The sequence below is a fragment of the Engraulis encrasicolus genome, chromosome 24 (assembly GCF_034702125.1).
Source record: "Engraulis encrasicolus isolate BLACKSEA-1 chromosome 24, IST_EnEncr_1.0, whole genome shotgun sequence".
In the NCBI taxonomy this organism is placed as follows: Eukaryota; Metazoa; Chordata; class Actinopteri; order Clupeiformes; family Engraulidae; genus Engraulis; species Engraulis encrasicolus.
In genome coordinates, this window is record NC_085880.1 from 14,622,251 (window position 1) to 14,639,424 (window position 17,174).

A 17,174-nucleotide genomic window follows, 5' to 3' on the forward strand; every position below is an offset into this window, starting at 1 on the left:
AGATTTTTAATGAAATGTAAACATTTTAACATTGTTTTGTTCTTCTGTTCGTTACCATTTCAGCTGAGAGATTCAGATCAGTTCAAAGCAATTGCATGGTGTAGCTTGGCCTTTTGTAGTTTTGCCTGTTGCTTGCTTGCACACAAATTGCATATTTTGGCTCATATAGTGTAAAAATGAAAATAAAATGGCAATGGCCTCATGGATGTATTATATATATTTTTACCTGATAGAGTAGTGTTATATTTTCAAAGCCTGTGCTTTATTGTCTGTAGGGCCTATCTGATTAAAGTGTCTTATGTATGAAATACTGTGTAGACTACAAGCCTATCTAAATTGCTAAAAAAAATGGTATGTAATATCATTATGTTCATTTAATATGTTCATACATACATTTTTCCACAAAGTAAAAATTGTTGTTCTGTGAGAAAAATAACAATAAATGCAGTAATGTTCATTTCCACAACTGCCCCGTCTATTCCACTACCATATGTCATTTCCACAACCACACATATTTAACATAAAAATACATTTTAGAAGTACATTTTATTCAATAATTATTGTTATGCAGATAGCTGTATGCCTGATGGTGGGGTAAAGGTGTATGGATTTAATTATATTCAATTTAAAATATATATAATGCTAAAGTATATGTTTCAGTAACCTAATAATGTGCGCCACATTGAGTAAATATAATAAAATCTTTTAACTGCCATTTTTGAAATATATATAAATGTAAGATTTGAATAGATGCCAGTGTGCTTGTATATGAAATCTGTTTAGGGAAAAAATAATCTTAATTCATTTTTTCTTAAAAACACATTTTTGGTTGGTGATGGAAATGACAATTTCTTTGCCTGGCCTGAAAAAAATGCCTAAAATATAATATTAATTCTATGAATTTATCACTGCCAACATCTTAGCAGGTATGTAGACAGATTGTGAATACAAAGTATACCAATAGTTTCATCCAAACATGTTTCTAAAATTCCTGAAAATGCACAGGTCAATATGTACCCTAGTTGGAGAAACACCCCGTTGCGCATGCATGGTAGGCTAGCAGAAGAGGCACAGTTGAAAAATCTGCGGTAAAAGAATGCATCTTAAGCCGAAGTCTAATTGCGTTTAACTTCTGCGCCTCACAAAGTTACATTCAGCATTCATATCGGCACCAACATAGTATGATTTCGCCGTGCCCAAAAGTTCACCTGACATCAGCAACCTCACGTTGTCAACGTTTATGTTATTGTTTTGTCATGCCAACATTATTGATTTGAAAGTTGTAGCCTAATTACTGCCAGCAGTCAGTCAATTAGTTTCTAGTCGCTGCAACACCAAAATAATAGCGACAGATGAGGACGGAGAGTGGACGGTAGAGTTCTAGGCTACTCCACGCTCTTGACAGAGAGGGAAGGAGGGGCATTTCAGACACGTCTGCTTGCCTAATTCATTTCAAGTGACAAGTTTTGTTTCTTGTAGGCCCATGTAGACTATCCTAATTTGAGTTTCTAATATTTCAGCTTCAGTTCAATCTAAATAGCCTATAGTTTAATAATTGTATGCAATAATGGTGATACTCTAATCTTAAATAGCCTAGTAGGCCTAATTGTATGCAAAAAAAACCCTCTCCTCTACAATAATGTGTTTCATTAGTTATGGGCATGCTTTATAACTTAGTGTGATATGTAGGCCTAGATTGGCAAATAGGCTCATTTCTATTTTGAAAGATAGATATAGGCCTATTACACAGGTTACGGTAGCCTACATATGCAAATTATGATTATGATTGTCTACTTCATCTTAGAAAATGTCAATGTAGATAGCCTGTTAAAAAAACTGCAAAGATTCCATTTCTTTCTGTTCTGTGGTCGTCTGTGATATATGATAATTACGGTGTAATCAGTGATTTGGTAATCTGACATTTTGAAATATATTGGCGCTTTTGAAGCGGCTTGTGAATTCATATTTGGGTTCCGCGCGCTATGCGATTAATCACAGAACGTCATTGAGTTAATGCGATGAAAGATTTTCAAGTTTGCCCACCCCTAATTATTATGAATATTCTCCAACGATAGCAACATAACATTAGATTAAGGGATTCCCACATTATTTGAGTTATTATGCATCTGCATTCTGCACATGTGCTGCGAGACACCACAATTTGAGTTTGTAGCAGACAATCTTGCAACGTTGCAACAGTTGAGCGGAGCGCTTGCCTTTTCTCGCGGCCAGAACTACGCATCGAGTTTGTCACTACTTTCAGCCTGTCCTCATGCTTTCATGTTCAATGTGCAAAGTTAGTAGGCCTACTCTAGGCTAGATACAATGCCTTTTACTAAATGGAGGAAGCTGTCATTTCATTTGTTTCACTGGTGCAGGCGAAGTTAACCAAACAGCCATGCAGAATAGCGTGGTGTCTGTCTACTTAAACAGCAGTTGTTAATGGGGGGGAATTCACGATCAAGTTTGGGATTTCCGTCCATCGTTCTGTCAGAATGTGCAGCCATTTGATTGTAGGATACTTTTATGAGGGCTTAAAAATGCCAGGAACGTATTTTAAGTTTTAAGAGAGTAAGCAAATGACAGGGATGCCTGCGTGTTCATCCTAGCTTTGCGTGTAGAACAGTGCACCGTCTCTCTCGCGCAAGAAATTAGCTGCAACAAGCTCCAATCTATTGCCGCCTTTTGCCAAAGTTATTGCAAAGTTATTCGGCAAAAAAAGCATATACTTGACGCGACTGAAGTGTTATTATTATCATGGAAAGGCAGAGAGGGACCGTAGCCTACTTCAGGGCGAAAGCATGTAGCTGAGTTGGTGGAAGGTTTTGTAAGCATATGGAAAATGAGTTCCTCGGTCTTAGGTTGCAATTAAAACATATGCACGGAACGAGATACGGAACTAACTAGGCCTAGAGCTTTACTACTGAAATAAGAATGTTCCTAATAATCAGTCAGCCAAGGAATAATCTGTGAAGAAAAGACTTGCCCGAGTCAGAAGATTCTCCGCAGACTCCGCCTGATTTAACACTATCCAGACTGGGGGGGGGGCTAAAAGTGCCCGCACCAACTTTGATGTTGTATAATTCCTTAACGACTTAAAGGGGTATGCCACTATTTTGGGGCTTAATACAGTTAAAAGCGTTGGCTGGGGTTTATAAAGGTGGTAAAGTGTCTTATTTTTCATGTGAAGAGTTGTCTTGCTTTATGACAAGTTAAAAGAGGGAGTATGTCGCTAAGCTAGTGAAAGTCAATACATCCATGTAGCACAGGGGGGGTGGCAGGAATGCCAAAAAAGCCCAGTCTGAATAGGGTTAAAGTGACAGTGCACACTTTCTCTCCATGTAAGAGAACAGCATAGCCTAAGCATGCATTTTTGAGGGTCCCCACGGGTCATGGAATTTCTGGAATATCATGGAATTTCATGAAACTTTTTCCAGTCATGGAATTTTGCCATTTTGCATGCAGTCATGGAATATCATGGAGTTTTCTTAACATTTGAGTAGAAGAAAAAGTTTTTTTGTTTCGTGTATAACATTGTTTCTCACTGGTTATAGCCTTCTACAACGCTTCGCCAGAGACCTTTTGGTTTCGTGCTTTAATGTGCAACATGTGCAATCGTGCTTTAATGTGCAATGAGCCCACTTAAGTCTGGCGGTGAAGATAATCTTAAGTCATTTCTTTTTCCGGAAGTGGTCATGGAAATTCTTTTTTTTTGGGTCTGGAAAGTCATGGAAAATCATGGAATTTTATAGTTGAATTAGAGTGGGAACCCTGATTTTTATTCTTTTAACTTTGTTACTTATTAAGCATAAAACGTGCTAATAAATGCATGCTAAACCCATGACATTAGATGAGACTTAAAATTAAACTTGTGATCTTTTAAAACAAATTGTTATTCACATCAGTGGCCTAATATGAATTCTTAATAGGCTTCTGATGTGGTGTTTTATTTACAATGTCTTACACCTTTGCAGGGGTGATAGTGAAAAAAAATCCTGAGCCTGAACTTTTTTCCTGGTCGGGGAGGGGGGGCCGGGGGACGACGGGACATACTGCATATGAGACGTAATGTAGGCCTTATTATTATTCAAACACATTATTCAAACATTTAAGATAATGTTTTCATTTTTGCATTATTTCTATAGTGTTATTCACGAAAACACAGATCATTTCCCTGTTGGTAGGCTACAGCACTTGGCTGAAAGAAACTGACCACCACGTTCAATTCTAGCTGTAAAAACGAATACCAACGTATGCAGTTAGAAATGCATTCTAGGCTTGTGATGTTGCACTAAAGTTATTGAGGTGGGTATTGAACCAATGCAACATTTCAACACCAGAATGCATTTCTGAAAACATGGTGCATATTTTTTACCACATTGAATTAACTGAAAGCTACATATGTAGCAGCCATACCAAGACAGGTCAGTAGGAGGCAATACTACTCCAAAGTACAGTAACTACACTCTGTCCAAAATAGAGGAGGTGATTACCAAATAATTGAGCAATACTTTTAAATGACATGACATTTGCTGCAAGCTGATAAGTTTCATTTTCATTGGGACATTGCTCATATAACTTGTATAGGCTACTGGACATACGTTTAGATAGCCTACTCGTGGCCCCATGGTCTACCTATAACCACAGATTGTTTTAAGGCTGTGCTATAACCCCTGGCTTTCCGTTGTAGGGAAACGCCCTTTAATTACCGGTACATGATATTTAGGGCACAAGCGCATGATTGGCTACATGCAGGCCCACGTTCACATCGCATATTTCGACTCCACGGATGACAGAACCAGTGGTTATTACGGACAGGACAGTATATATAGCCTGTGTGACTACTGCGCGACTTTCGCATTGGGTTGTAGTCAATTAAAATACATGAAAATCACTCGCGTGTACACACGCCCATTACAATGTACGAGTTGAAAAGATAACAGAAAGCAACAAAAACAAAGTCAGGACCGCATTAAGCTACATGAAAATAGCACAGGGCGTGAAGATAAGATGAACATTCACTGCATGTCTAGGTGACACCGTGGTGGCCACATGAACGCAAGCCAAGTATTTGAAGTTCATGAGAGTTGATATTGATAATTGCACCCTGCCCGAGAGTAGGGATTAAGTAGCCCAGAGCGTGCAGACAATACAACCTGTGCATCGTGCGTGGAATAACTGGATTCGATTACGCAGAAGGGCTACGACAGGGAGCGCGCGAGAGAGAAAGGCTGTGTGAACCTGTGCGAGGCTGTTTGGGGGTTTTCACAGAGCGCGTTGGTTTAGTCAGCATAACTAATATAAACATCTCCCTGAAATCAGTTTGACACGTGGTTTGTCAGGAATGGACGCAAAACACCATCCCTCAATCAACAGTAGACCAAAATCCACGAACTCAGCTCACACTAGCCTACAAGGGGTGTAGGCTAACTAGGCTTGCCAAACATTAGCGATCCAAGCATTCCATTGTCATTTGGACATGTCGCAATGGTAGCCGCTATTCCAATGCAGACCACATTTACGCACTACACCTAGAAAAAAAGTATCATGACGGGCATAGCATAGCCTACCGTTTTGAGCATACAGACTTTTTTGAAAGAACTCTATCTCCATCAAAGTTTGTCAACATTGCGCAGTCATTTAGCGCACATAAATGAGGAAAATAGACGAACCTATTTCAAACATATACTCTCACTGAGCCCGTTTATGCGCATCAATAAGCCGTTTATGGTCAGGTTTTTGGAGTAACCTGCGCAAGGCAAAATCATTCGGGCCCAAGCCAACATGCCACAGTGGGCAAATTAATAACTAAATGGCCTTACCTTCAAACGTTTTTCTTGATCACAGAATTTCACTAGTATTCCACTGACATCCACACGGTTCAACACACCCATCACAACTAGCAAGCCATGTGGATTTGTGCTAACAATAGTTGCTAATTTTTATCGGAATCCAAATGGTCTAGACTTGGCCTATAGTACTTTCTTCCGTTTCTTCAGTATAACGAGATGCCATTTTTGGATTTGCCTCCGTCGACAGTGAAAATATCTGAGAAGGGTAACCAGTAGGGGCCTAGAACTCTCTTTACTGTGCATACTGACAGCCAATCTACTTCTCCTTTCACTAGAACTAGAAGACTGCCGCCAGTGCTGTGGTGAGTGACTCAAGAGCAAGACGTAACAATACATTTTTCAGTAAGATGTCGGGATGATACAATTATGGGCTGCTGCTCATTTGGGTTCCTTTCGCGTCTCTTACAACAGGCTGTTGCGCGCTCATTTATTTTCACCATACATTAATGAAGGCCTACGCGATAGTTTATTATTTTATTAATATTGGGGAAATTATTATTATTATTTTTTTCTACAGCCACGCTACGCCGGATTTCCGGCGCGGCGCCGGACTGCTATCACCCCTGCATTTGTAGCTTGATGTGCAGTGACTGTGGTCAGAACTAAAACTTTTTTGTCCCAGTACTGACAGTCTAACAGCATGCTGTTGCCAACTGACAGGAGAGAATATTAAAAAGTATGCTACATAAATACATCAGGTGCGATACTGGTCTAACTGTTTACCTATTTTTTTTAGCAACCTAATACAATGAAGAAGGAATGAGGATACTTTGCTGTTTTTCTTATAAATGAGTAATACATTGATTTCTGTATGATATTAATTGTAGGCAATAACTTCATAGAATACATGTATTTGCCTGATGGGGCGATGTTAAAAAAAAAAGAAAAAAAGAAGCTATTTTGACCGCGAGTGAAGGGCTCCCCCACCTCCCGAAAGCCAATTTAAACACTGCTCACAACACAAGTGACACCGCATGTTATACTAATGCTACAACGGAGTATTAGTGCCACATTTGAAATAATAATAAAAAAATTACGTCACAATTTTGAGATATTATCTCATAATTGCTAGATAGGATCTCACAATTCTGAGATGCTAGCTCAGAATTCTGACTTACTACTCGCAATTCTGACTTACAATCTCACAAATCTGAGATACTATCACACAATTGTGAGTTAATATCTCACAATTCTGAGATAGATTGCCCAGGCGCATTTCGGCATGAATGAAATGGCTGGTACGGACGAACTCATCAAGTTATACTTTTCAAACAATGAGATGGGCTACTCATTGTCTTGCCCAGAATCGCCACATCGTCATGAGCATTCGGACTCTGAGGCACTGCAAGAGACTTGGCCTGTTTCGGAGAAAAAAACATAGCCGCCTGGAGGAGGCAGTTGGAACATACAGATGCATTGACGGCTTCAGTCGCTTTATGTTATGGATGGAAGACTACTATTGTACTGTTTTGCGGAACGTCAAAGCCCATCTGAACTGCCCTCAAATGCAACCACTTGTAGCCTAGCCTTGCATCTGTGCGGTTTGTTGAAGCTCATGGTGAACAAAAGCAATCACCTCCTCCAGGCGGCTATGGTTTTTTCTATTCCACCTGCTTGTTTGTGACGCAATCGAGTCACATATTTAAACAAATGAAGCTCTGATTATCGTAACATTTTCACGCCACATTGGTCGCTGAATTCCTGCAGAACAACTCTCTCCCACCAATCCTGGGTCTGTACTCTAATCCACAGTCTTCTTTCTTGTTTGAGAGGTGTTTTAAGTGAACTGGTGACAACAGCATGTCAGAGTGCTGCTGTTACGCACCTGCCCATAAGCGCAAGATTAAGCACAGTGTCGCTTCCCGCTGCACTTTCAGAAACACTAAAATTTTAGTTTAAGTAAATTTGAAATAAAAGTAAATTTTATAAGTTTATCACAGTTTCAGCCATATAACCCGGCCTGTTACTAACCCCGGCCCCTGCCGCGCGTGGCATGTATTCGAACGTTCGAGGTCAATGTAATACACTTCATTCCAATCAGATCGCAATATATCTCAGAATTGTGAGATATTAACTCACAATTGTGAGATCATATCTAGCAATTGTGAGATATGTCAAAATTGTGATATCATTTAAAAAAAAAAAAATTCAAATGTGGCACTAATACTCCGTCGTAAATGCTGCCTTCATTTTCTCTGAAAAAATCTTGCCACTGATGACATTTCTGGGTTCTTTGCTGAAAGCACTGGTGCTGCTACCATGGAACAATGTGGCAGGGCCAATCACTGTGCCAAGAGACTTTTCACACTTCTGTTATTGTTTACTGCTACAACAGGGCTACATTCTGTGAAATTAAATACTCAGGGACTTGTTTGCTGGTGTCTTTCTTTGATTGTGATTATAATGCCAAACGCATCATACAACATTGCATGCATCGCCAAAGAATCTTAAAGTACATCTTGAAGTTGTTTCAGCAGAAGCACATGCAGCGGTCATGGCCATGATGTAAATTGCATTAAAAATGATGTGTGCTTGGGTTTCTAGTAGGGATGCAAACGATTAATCGACTTTCAATGCATTAATCGATTAAAAAACATTAATCGCAATTAATCGACAATTCAACTGTCAAGAGAACCAGGTGAAATGGGTACATGAAGAGTGTGTGTGAAGAGGGGTGTGAATAGTGGGAATATTTAAATCACCTTTGGATTAAAGAATTGAAATAGAATTAATTTAAATGTAGTATTTTATCTCAATATTGAATTACATTTTTAGATTTCTTAGTTTTTTTTCGAGAAACATTGAGATTTCGGGGGGGAAACGCCGCTTATCAATTAATCGTAAGTCGATCGATAAGGCTATCAACTAATGATTAATAAATTAATCGATAATTTGCATCCCTAGTATCTAGGGCTTTGCTACTTCTGCAAGAGATCAATAAAAAATCCTGACCCAACATTGCGTCAAAGTCTATAGTTGCAGTTTAAAGTCGGGATCTCGGGATTCCCGAGGAAATGAAACCAACCTAACTTCAATAAAATGGACCAATTATAGTCTCTGACAGTCTACAGTTAGCCAATTAAAACAAAAATAACATACACTACTATAAACATGTCTGACTAATACTACAGCTATACGCCCAATAGACATCAATAGTACGTGTGTGTGTGTGTGTGTGTGTGTGTGTGTGTGTGTGTGTGTGTGTGTGTGTAGGGGGTCCTAGGTATCATATACATCATCCCAGCGGACATCAGCACTCTGATAAACTCTCTTAGTTTCACCCAGTGGCTGTTTTGTGGACTCACAGCCCTCGCTCTCATAGTCATGAGGTACACCAAGAGAGACCTGCACAGACCAGTCAAGGTAACAAACACACACACACACACACACACACACACACACACACGGCCTAACAGCCAGAGGGATGGTGGATGGGGAGAAGTGTAATTACCTCTTCTGAGAAAGGATCCAAGAGGTGGGGGTGTATACAGTATACAGTCAATCCAAAAAGTACTCACAGCGCTTCACTTCACCACACAAATTATTCCATTATGACCATGAGAAAAACAAGTTGTCTTGACAGTTTTGAAAATTTATAAAAAATAAAAAACAAAGAAATCATATTTACAAAAGTATTCACAGCCTTTGCTTAATACTTTGTACAACCACCTTTGGCAGCAACTACATTCATTTTTTTCATTTCGAAATGAAAAGGGATTGAAAGGTCATTGGTGTGTGTTTCAACCTTTCAGTACATTGAAATTGTACATTTTGTGTCTGCACCTGGCTAAAATAGATGGGTGTGAGTTTTGAATGAAATCCTGTGGAGAGTATCATGATCTGCTTCTGTAGTCACAGTGCATGTTGACATGCATGCTTCTTTAGGTGTAATTCATATTTCCAATGTTGACGGCATTCATACATCCCCAAACGATGTCAGTCCCACTACCATGCTTGACGAGCCAGATGATGCACTTTTTATCCTTGGTCTGTTTTTTTTCTCTTGAGACCAAGATAAACAAATTTGCTTTAGATGGCGTCAAGCATGTGTGGTGGTAAACAAGTGAGTTTTACACAAAAAGTGCATCATCTGGCTAGTCAAGCATGGTTGTGGGACTGACATCGTTTGGCGATGTATGGATGCCGTCAACATTGGAAATCTGAATTACACCTAAAGAAGCATGCATGTCAACATGCACTGTGACTACAGAAGCAGATCATGATACTCTCCACAGGATTTCATTCAAAACTCACACCCATCTATTTTAGCCAAATGCAGACTCAAAATGTACAATGTCAATATACTGAAAGGTTGAAACACACACAGATGACCTCCCTTTTAATCCCTTTTCATCAGGGTATCTGCAGGTTTTAACATGTGCAATTTTAGACATTTTTAGACCATCATGGGTTAAATTTTAGACCTTCGCGGAGTATTAAAAAAAGGAAATGAAGCCAAAATTGCGGTCAACTGACATTTTTTGTCAATGAAACAATTATACATCAATTATAACCTCCGCCAAACTTATTAACAGATTTGGCTGAAACTTTGTGGAGCTGTAGGGAATGACTCAATGAACAAGATATTAAATTCTGGTGGTGATCCAGATCACAAACCGGAACCAGGACTTTTTTGAAGATTCTTCACCATTGCTAAGCCTACAAATCTGGAGACCCCTAGTGACGGCAAAATGAATTGTGGGACACTACAGTTTTAACTCAACAAAAAGGAGGCAGAAATACTTAAAATGAACACAAGGTGTAACCGTTTTAACTCCACAAAAAGGAGGCAGGAATACTTAAAATGAACATAAGGTGTAACAGTTCTAACTCCACGAAAAGGAGCTAGAAAGACTGAAAATGAGCATGGGATGTAACATAGAGCACAAAGCTCTGCCAAGGAAGATGTTGGTTAGAACATTTGAGTCTGAGTGCAATTCTAGTTTCACATGCTTCTAAGCAGTGCACTTTTTGAGGCAATGTCCTCCTCCAGAGACTTCAGCTGGGACAGTTTCTCTTTTGCAGCCCTCCTCAGGGCTGGGCAATTTTGCTACCAGCCTTTCCCTCCGCCTGCTCCGCCAAATCATCAGCCTCTTTCCCAAGGCTCTCCGCCACGTTCTGCAGACTGTCTCTCCTAACTTTTAGGTCATGCAGCTCCTCCTCCATGTCTGCCCTTTTCCTGCCTTGCTCCTCTCTCTCCTTCTTCTTCCGCTGTTCATCCAAATGGACACAGTACCGTGACCTTGCAGCCATTACTGATTTCAGGAGGTCAGGAGTGAGTGCAACCTTTGTAACTAGGGTTGCCAACTCCCTGATCCTGAAAAGAGGGACATTTGTCGGAGGGGGGGTAAAAAATTGTGTTTTTTAGATGCAATTTCCTGCATTTTAATGTATTGAAAAGGTTTTTTCAACCTACCCATGACAGAAATCATGATGGTTTCTTATCCAGACCGCAATCTTACTAATTTCAGGATTTTGTGAAATTAATTATTGTAAAATGGTATTGTGTTTATAGTTTTAGGCCTGAACCAACTGCTGTCACATGTTCAATTTGAGAGAAATATTTTGAAGGAGAAGCCAGACGACAAATATGTATTCTCAAGTATGCAATTTATTAACTAAAACTTAAGAGGGTATGTAGAGGTGCTGCTTCTTTTCAATATGGGCTCCTCTCATCCTGCAATAAATGAGATGTTGCTAGCACCTTTGGCTAGCACAGCCTTTTTGTGACATTCTGCCTCTTCGTGGCGCGACAAGTCATGCTCGCCTCCGTGGCCAATGGATATTTCTTTGCGGCATAAATTACAAAATGCTCTCCTCGGGTCGGTGGTGGCTTTTACCCATGACCTTTTCAATTCCCAGTCTCGGTTGTAGCTGCAAAGCCTCTTTTTATTTACCGGTTCGTCCATTTCTACTGAGGGAATACACTTCACCACTACCAAAACATCTCTGCTACTACCGTCTCCCATAGCAACACACACACGTAAATTGGCGTAGCCAATCAGCTGCCTGATCAGAATGTCATCAAATGCCAGCTGCTCTGATCATTGGACAAAATGTAAACATTTTCATTTTGGTGCACAGTAGGTAGCCTATCAAAATTTCTAAATCAGAATGTGTCACATATCACCAGTATATCATTGGACGAAATGCTTCATAAGCATTCCGTAAAAAAAAAAATAATAATAAAAAAAAAAAAACGTCAAGACTCATTGAAATGCGGGACGGGAGCCGTTCTTCACGGGGCAAATAAAATACACCTAAAATTCGGTACGTCCCGGACAAATCGGGACGGTTGGCAACCCTATGTGTAACACCCCCATGTATTGTGATGTAGTTGTACACCAGCCTGTGTGCGACCAAGGATTCCTCCAGCATGTTCTCACTTTCAATCTCTTTGTTTATCGAGAAGCCTCTCTCCACAGATGCTTGCCCATGTGAGAGCAGCAAAAGGCGCTGGCAAAATGCCCAGAGATTCGGGTACGCCTTCCCGACTACGCCATGTAGAAATACATCTAGACTCCCTCGCATTGGCTGGAAGGAGAGGACGTCTTCATGTCTGCACTCCACAGACAACGCTGCATCAAACTGCTGGAGAATAGTGTCCCCTGTGACAAAAAGATGTAAAAATAAAAGGGGAAAATTAGAAACAAGCTTTAATGACTAATTGTCCAATAATATGTGGCTAAATTTACTAATAGCTTCCATTTAGCCATAAACATTGTGGCTTTGCTTACAGTTTTGTGGGGGTTCCGTCTATAAACCACACAAAGCGGGGGCATGGAGTAACCTAACTTAAGAGATCTACACTAAAATATATTGTGATCATATTTTGAGCAAGCATACAATACTGATCAGCTTAATGCTAAATATAACATGCATGATTATCTGAAACTGGCACACATAATTTTCCTCAGCCCTGTCTAGAACTCCTACCAGCACAAACTCCACAAACTCCCTTCATCTTTGCCTTGCAGCCATCTGGATCTCTGCTCATCACTGTGGGGTCTAGACAATCCATCTGCCTAACAGTACTGTATTTAAGAGGGCTCTTCTCCTGTATTTTCTTCACGATGCGCGAGAGTCCTTGCATGCAGTCCCTTTTAAATTCAAGCACCCTGAGGTCTGAACATTTGCTGTTCTGTACAGAGAAATGCAAAATGAATGTAAGCAAAAAAAAGCTGTACACATGGACTTCCCCCTGATAATCTTTGACATTAAGCTAATAGTACCTTGAGGGCATTCTCAGCACCCAGGCCAATGTCAACACAGCGCACCGGCATCACGTTCGCCTTGTCGTCAATGTCCAGCTTGGTCAACTGGGCGGTGGTGATGTTCTGCAGAACTTCTCGTTTCACAAAACGACGCATCAGACTCTGTTGGACGACAACAAAAGAAACATTTCAATTACATATGTATGCAAAATACTATTGACTGTTGTAGATTTGCTATGAATGTGCCTTTGTTACAGGCCTACATTAATTGAAAGTGAAAGAAAGCCTGTTTTAAAGGCGTTGTGTAGGGTGTGTAACCCGCAGCTACCAACAGATATGAGCTGAGAACCAGCGTAGAGGTCAGCATATTCTGCCTGGAACAGCTCAAAGAACTTAAAATTCACATTTGGACCATCCATTGATATGGAAATCAGCTTGCTGAGGTCCAATTGGCCCACACATTCCTAAGGGAAGGAAAGAAATCTACCAGTCAATTAAATTGGCATATATTTAAACACAAACACACACAGAGAATCTTCTCCACAACACATTCTTTATATTAAATTGTTAAGAATATTAACCATCCAATAAGAAGCGCAAATCACCAAAGCAATGTATGCACAGATTAATATTAATTATTATTATATTAACACATTTTGTGCCGGCATTTACACCGAGAAAATGTGAGTATACAAGGAATGATCAGGGAATATTTGAAGCATTTTGGAGGGCAACAGTTATGTGCAGATAGCATACAAACAAGTTATGGGCGCAGTAAAGGTTGGGCAATGACATTTTTTAATTATGATAAGGAGAATGTAATTTAATACAAAGATGCCCTCATTCATTCATTCATTCACACACACTCACATTCACACAACTTGATAGCTACACCGTAACAAGATGTTACTACAGATGAAAGAAACGCAGTGTTTAACCAAAGCTAGGCTACTTCTATTAATTTTCATCAGTGGCATTTTACGACCCATCACCACTGTTTCTAACATCGAGGTAACCACTTGTCACGTAGCCAGATAGTGTCACACCGACGCCAGTGGATAAACGTAATATGAAACACACACACACACACACACACTTACTTACTTTGATCTCCTAGCAAGTCGTTTGCTGTGGCAGTGCCCATAAATTGTGAGCCCAGGTAGCAGGACTGTACCTGGCCGTCATCCCAGTACCTTACGTGACGGTCCAGTTGCTTTCTCTTTGTTACACGGCTAAGACTTTCGTCGAACATCATAACGTAGGGCCCGGACACCTTTGAGATCAGATCTTTTTTGACAAACTCTGCCACTCCAACTAGGATTATACGACGTCTTGTCTTTCCCGCATTGGAATATTTTGGCAATGGTGGAGTCGGGAACATTGCTTGAAAAAGTTCTCCGATGCCGTCATTGGATCTGAATGACTGGTGTTTAGCCACTGTGTTAAGCGCCCACAGAATTTTGCACTTCATTGTGTCAGAGGAGGCCAACAGATCACGAATACCGGACGCAACAGTAGAAATGTAAGCCTGTGGCGTTAAGTTCTGCTAGGAAGACGAGACGGTACCTCACTCTCATCACTGCTCTTAATTATCCAATTACAGTTCCCGGTTGGGGAATCCCGCCACGTCACTCGCTCATCCCCAGCGTTCAGCCAATGGAATGCATACGCGTTTGTTTTAAAACTCTCTGTTTGTTTCCGCTCTTTGCTACTCAGAGTAAGCCGACGCCGACGCATATCGCTCTCGTCTCGCGTATACTTGAAAGCAAATTTTCCACCGTCCGCCGCCCAGCATCTCGCTATGATGTCCGGCGGTGCCGATCCTCATCTCCCTGACGAGGAGTCCTCTTCGGAGAACGATGTGGATTTTGTACCCTCCTCTCAACCGGAGAGGTCGTCCCAGCCAACTCTCAGGAAGAGTGCTCGCCTGCTTCGCCCAGAAACCGGGTGGCATTCCCTCTCCACTGAAGAAATCTCAGCGGCCCTCCTCACGGCAGGGATACGGGCCGAAGACGACCTCAGCAGAAAAGACCTCGTCAGGCTCGCCTCTTCCACTCTGGGGAACCCGGAAGCTCCCGGCGACCCAGCGGCCGCTGACTCGGCTCCGCAGCCCAACCCCAACCCCCGCCAGTCTGGCAAGAGGAAGGCCAAGGCCAAGCACGTCGCCCGGCCCAAGGGTAGAGGTAGACCGCCAGCGGCCGCCTCGGTTGCCCGGCGCGCCGCTCAGCTCCCTGCTCAACCTGCTTCCTCGGAGGGCCCTATCCTCGAGGCTCTCCAGTCCCTCTCTACCACCATACAAGGCTTCGACGCCAGGATCAGGTCCTTGGAAAGGCGCGGCGCGCGCCCTGAGCCCTCCTCGTCTGCGGCTGGAGTGGCCAACGTACCCCTCCCCGCCGCCCTACCTCTCCTTTCCCCCCTACCTCAACACGTCCCCCTCCTCCCTCAACTCGTCCCCCCCCTCCTTCAACCGGGCCTCCCCGGCTCGGCACCGCCCGTTGCTGCACCGGCTTCCACGCCGGTATTCACCCTGGCATCTGCGCAGCCCGCGCCCCTCCAAGGCAGGAGTTTCATAGCCCAAGCCGCCGCGTCTATTTCGCCCTCGGTGCGCACCAACATCGTGAATGGTAAGGACGTCAACCTTGCCTCCCTCCTGATCCCTGCATCCCCCATTGACCGGCAACTGGTTAATTGCGGCGACGTCTCTGTGATACTGAAGACATCTGACCCTCGTCTCCTTAAAAACCTCTCGTTCGGCGAGTTTGTGGTGGCGTTTGGGGTCTTCCGCGATGTCCTGTGCGGGGTATACCCAGACCGTCGCGCCGAAATGGACACCTACCTCGCTATGCTAGCTGACTTCCACCTCCGATACGGAGGCACACTGTTTTACGAGTATCACAAATCCTTCTCCGCCAAGGCTGCCTCGTATGTCAGCCTATTTAATCTCCGCTTGGATTGGTCGATCGTAGACACAGAACTACTCATCCGCCACTTCAGCGGCCAGCGCACACTCGCATGCAACATCTGCTCGTCCCACGGTCACTCAGCTGACATGTGCCCCAGAACTGTGTTCAGTGTCCCCCGCGTCACCACGACTAAAACATCCACTACCACGACCATCTCGTCGAATTCCCGGAAAACACAGCCTGTAAGGGCAGTTAAGGACAGACTGGGCCGTCCAGTGTCGTTCTACGCCATTTGTAATGATTTTAACGAAGCTGTCTGTTCCCATTCTAACTGTATGTTTTCCCATGTATGTAGCTTTTGCAAGGACCCCCACCCGAAGAACGTCTGCCCCCGCCGACTCTGCCTTCAACGGGATTCTTCAAAGAAATTTTGAAATCCCACCCCTCTACCCCCATCTCTGTCCCCTCTCTCTCTCGCCTTCTGGCTACCCACCCAGATCCCGTGTTCACTGACTACCTCCTAACTGGTCTGTCGCAAGGGTTTCATGTGGGCGTCTCCTCTCCCTTGTCCACTTCCTATGTCGCGCAAAACCTTAGGTCCGCTCTGTCAGAACCCGATGTAGTTACCGATCTGCTGTCCAAAGAATTAAATAAAGGCTATATCGTCGGTCCATTCTCCGCCCCTCCTTTCAAACCGTTCCGCGTAAACTCCCTCGGCTTGGCCACTCGCAAATACTCCGGAAAAAAGAGGTTGATATTTGACATGTCGTCCCCCCACTCCGAGTCCTGGGCCAGCGTTAATGAAACTATCCCCCTGGAACCGTTTTCCTTGCATTACGCAACCGTGGACCACGCCATTAGGCTAATTAAGATTGCAGGTAGGGGTGCGCATTTGGCAAAGGCTGACATAACCGACGCTTTCAAAACTATGCCCATTCACCCCGCTGATTGGCCGCTTTTTTGCGTTAAATGGCAGTCCTCGTTCTATTTTGCTGTCAGGCACACATTCGGGTGTCGTAGCAGTCCTCACATTTTTAACAACCTCTCTGAGGCTCTGTGCTGGATACTGCTGAATGTGTGTAAATTGCCGTTCGTCCTACACCTACTAGACGACTTCCTCCTTATCGATTTTCCCTCGATACCAAATTCCACTGCCCTCGACACTCTACGCTCGGTGTTTCACGATGTGGGCGTCCCCCTGTCAC

The 17,174-nt window shown here is 42.6% G+C and overlaps 1 protein-coding gene across 2 annotated transcripts in view; it reads left to right on the top strand.

The window, feature by feature from the left end:
• LOC134441512 (b(0,+)-type amino acid transporter 1-like) overlaps window positions 1-17,174 on the top strand; it is a 50,334-nt gene that overhangs the window by 22,072 nt on the left and 11,088 nt on the right. For both annotated transcript variants that reach the window (XM_063191864.1, XM_063191863.1), the window contains exon 11: window positions 9,066-9,215. In XM_063191864.1, coding sequence (XP_063047934.1) covers window positions 9,066-9,215 — 150 coding nt within the window. The remainder of the gene's footprint in view (window positions 1-9,065; window positions 9,216-17,174) is intronic.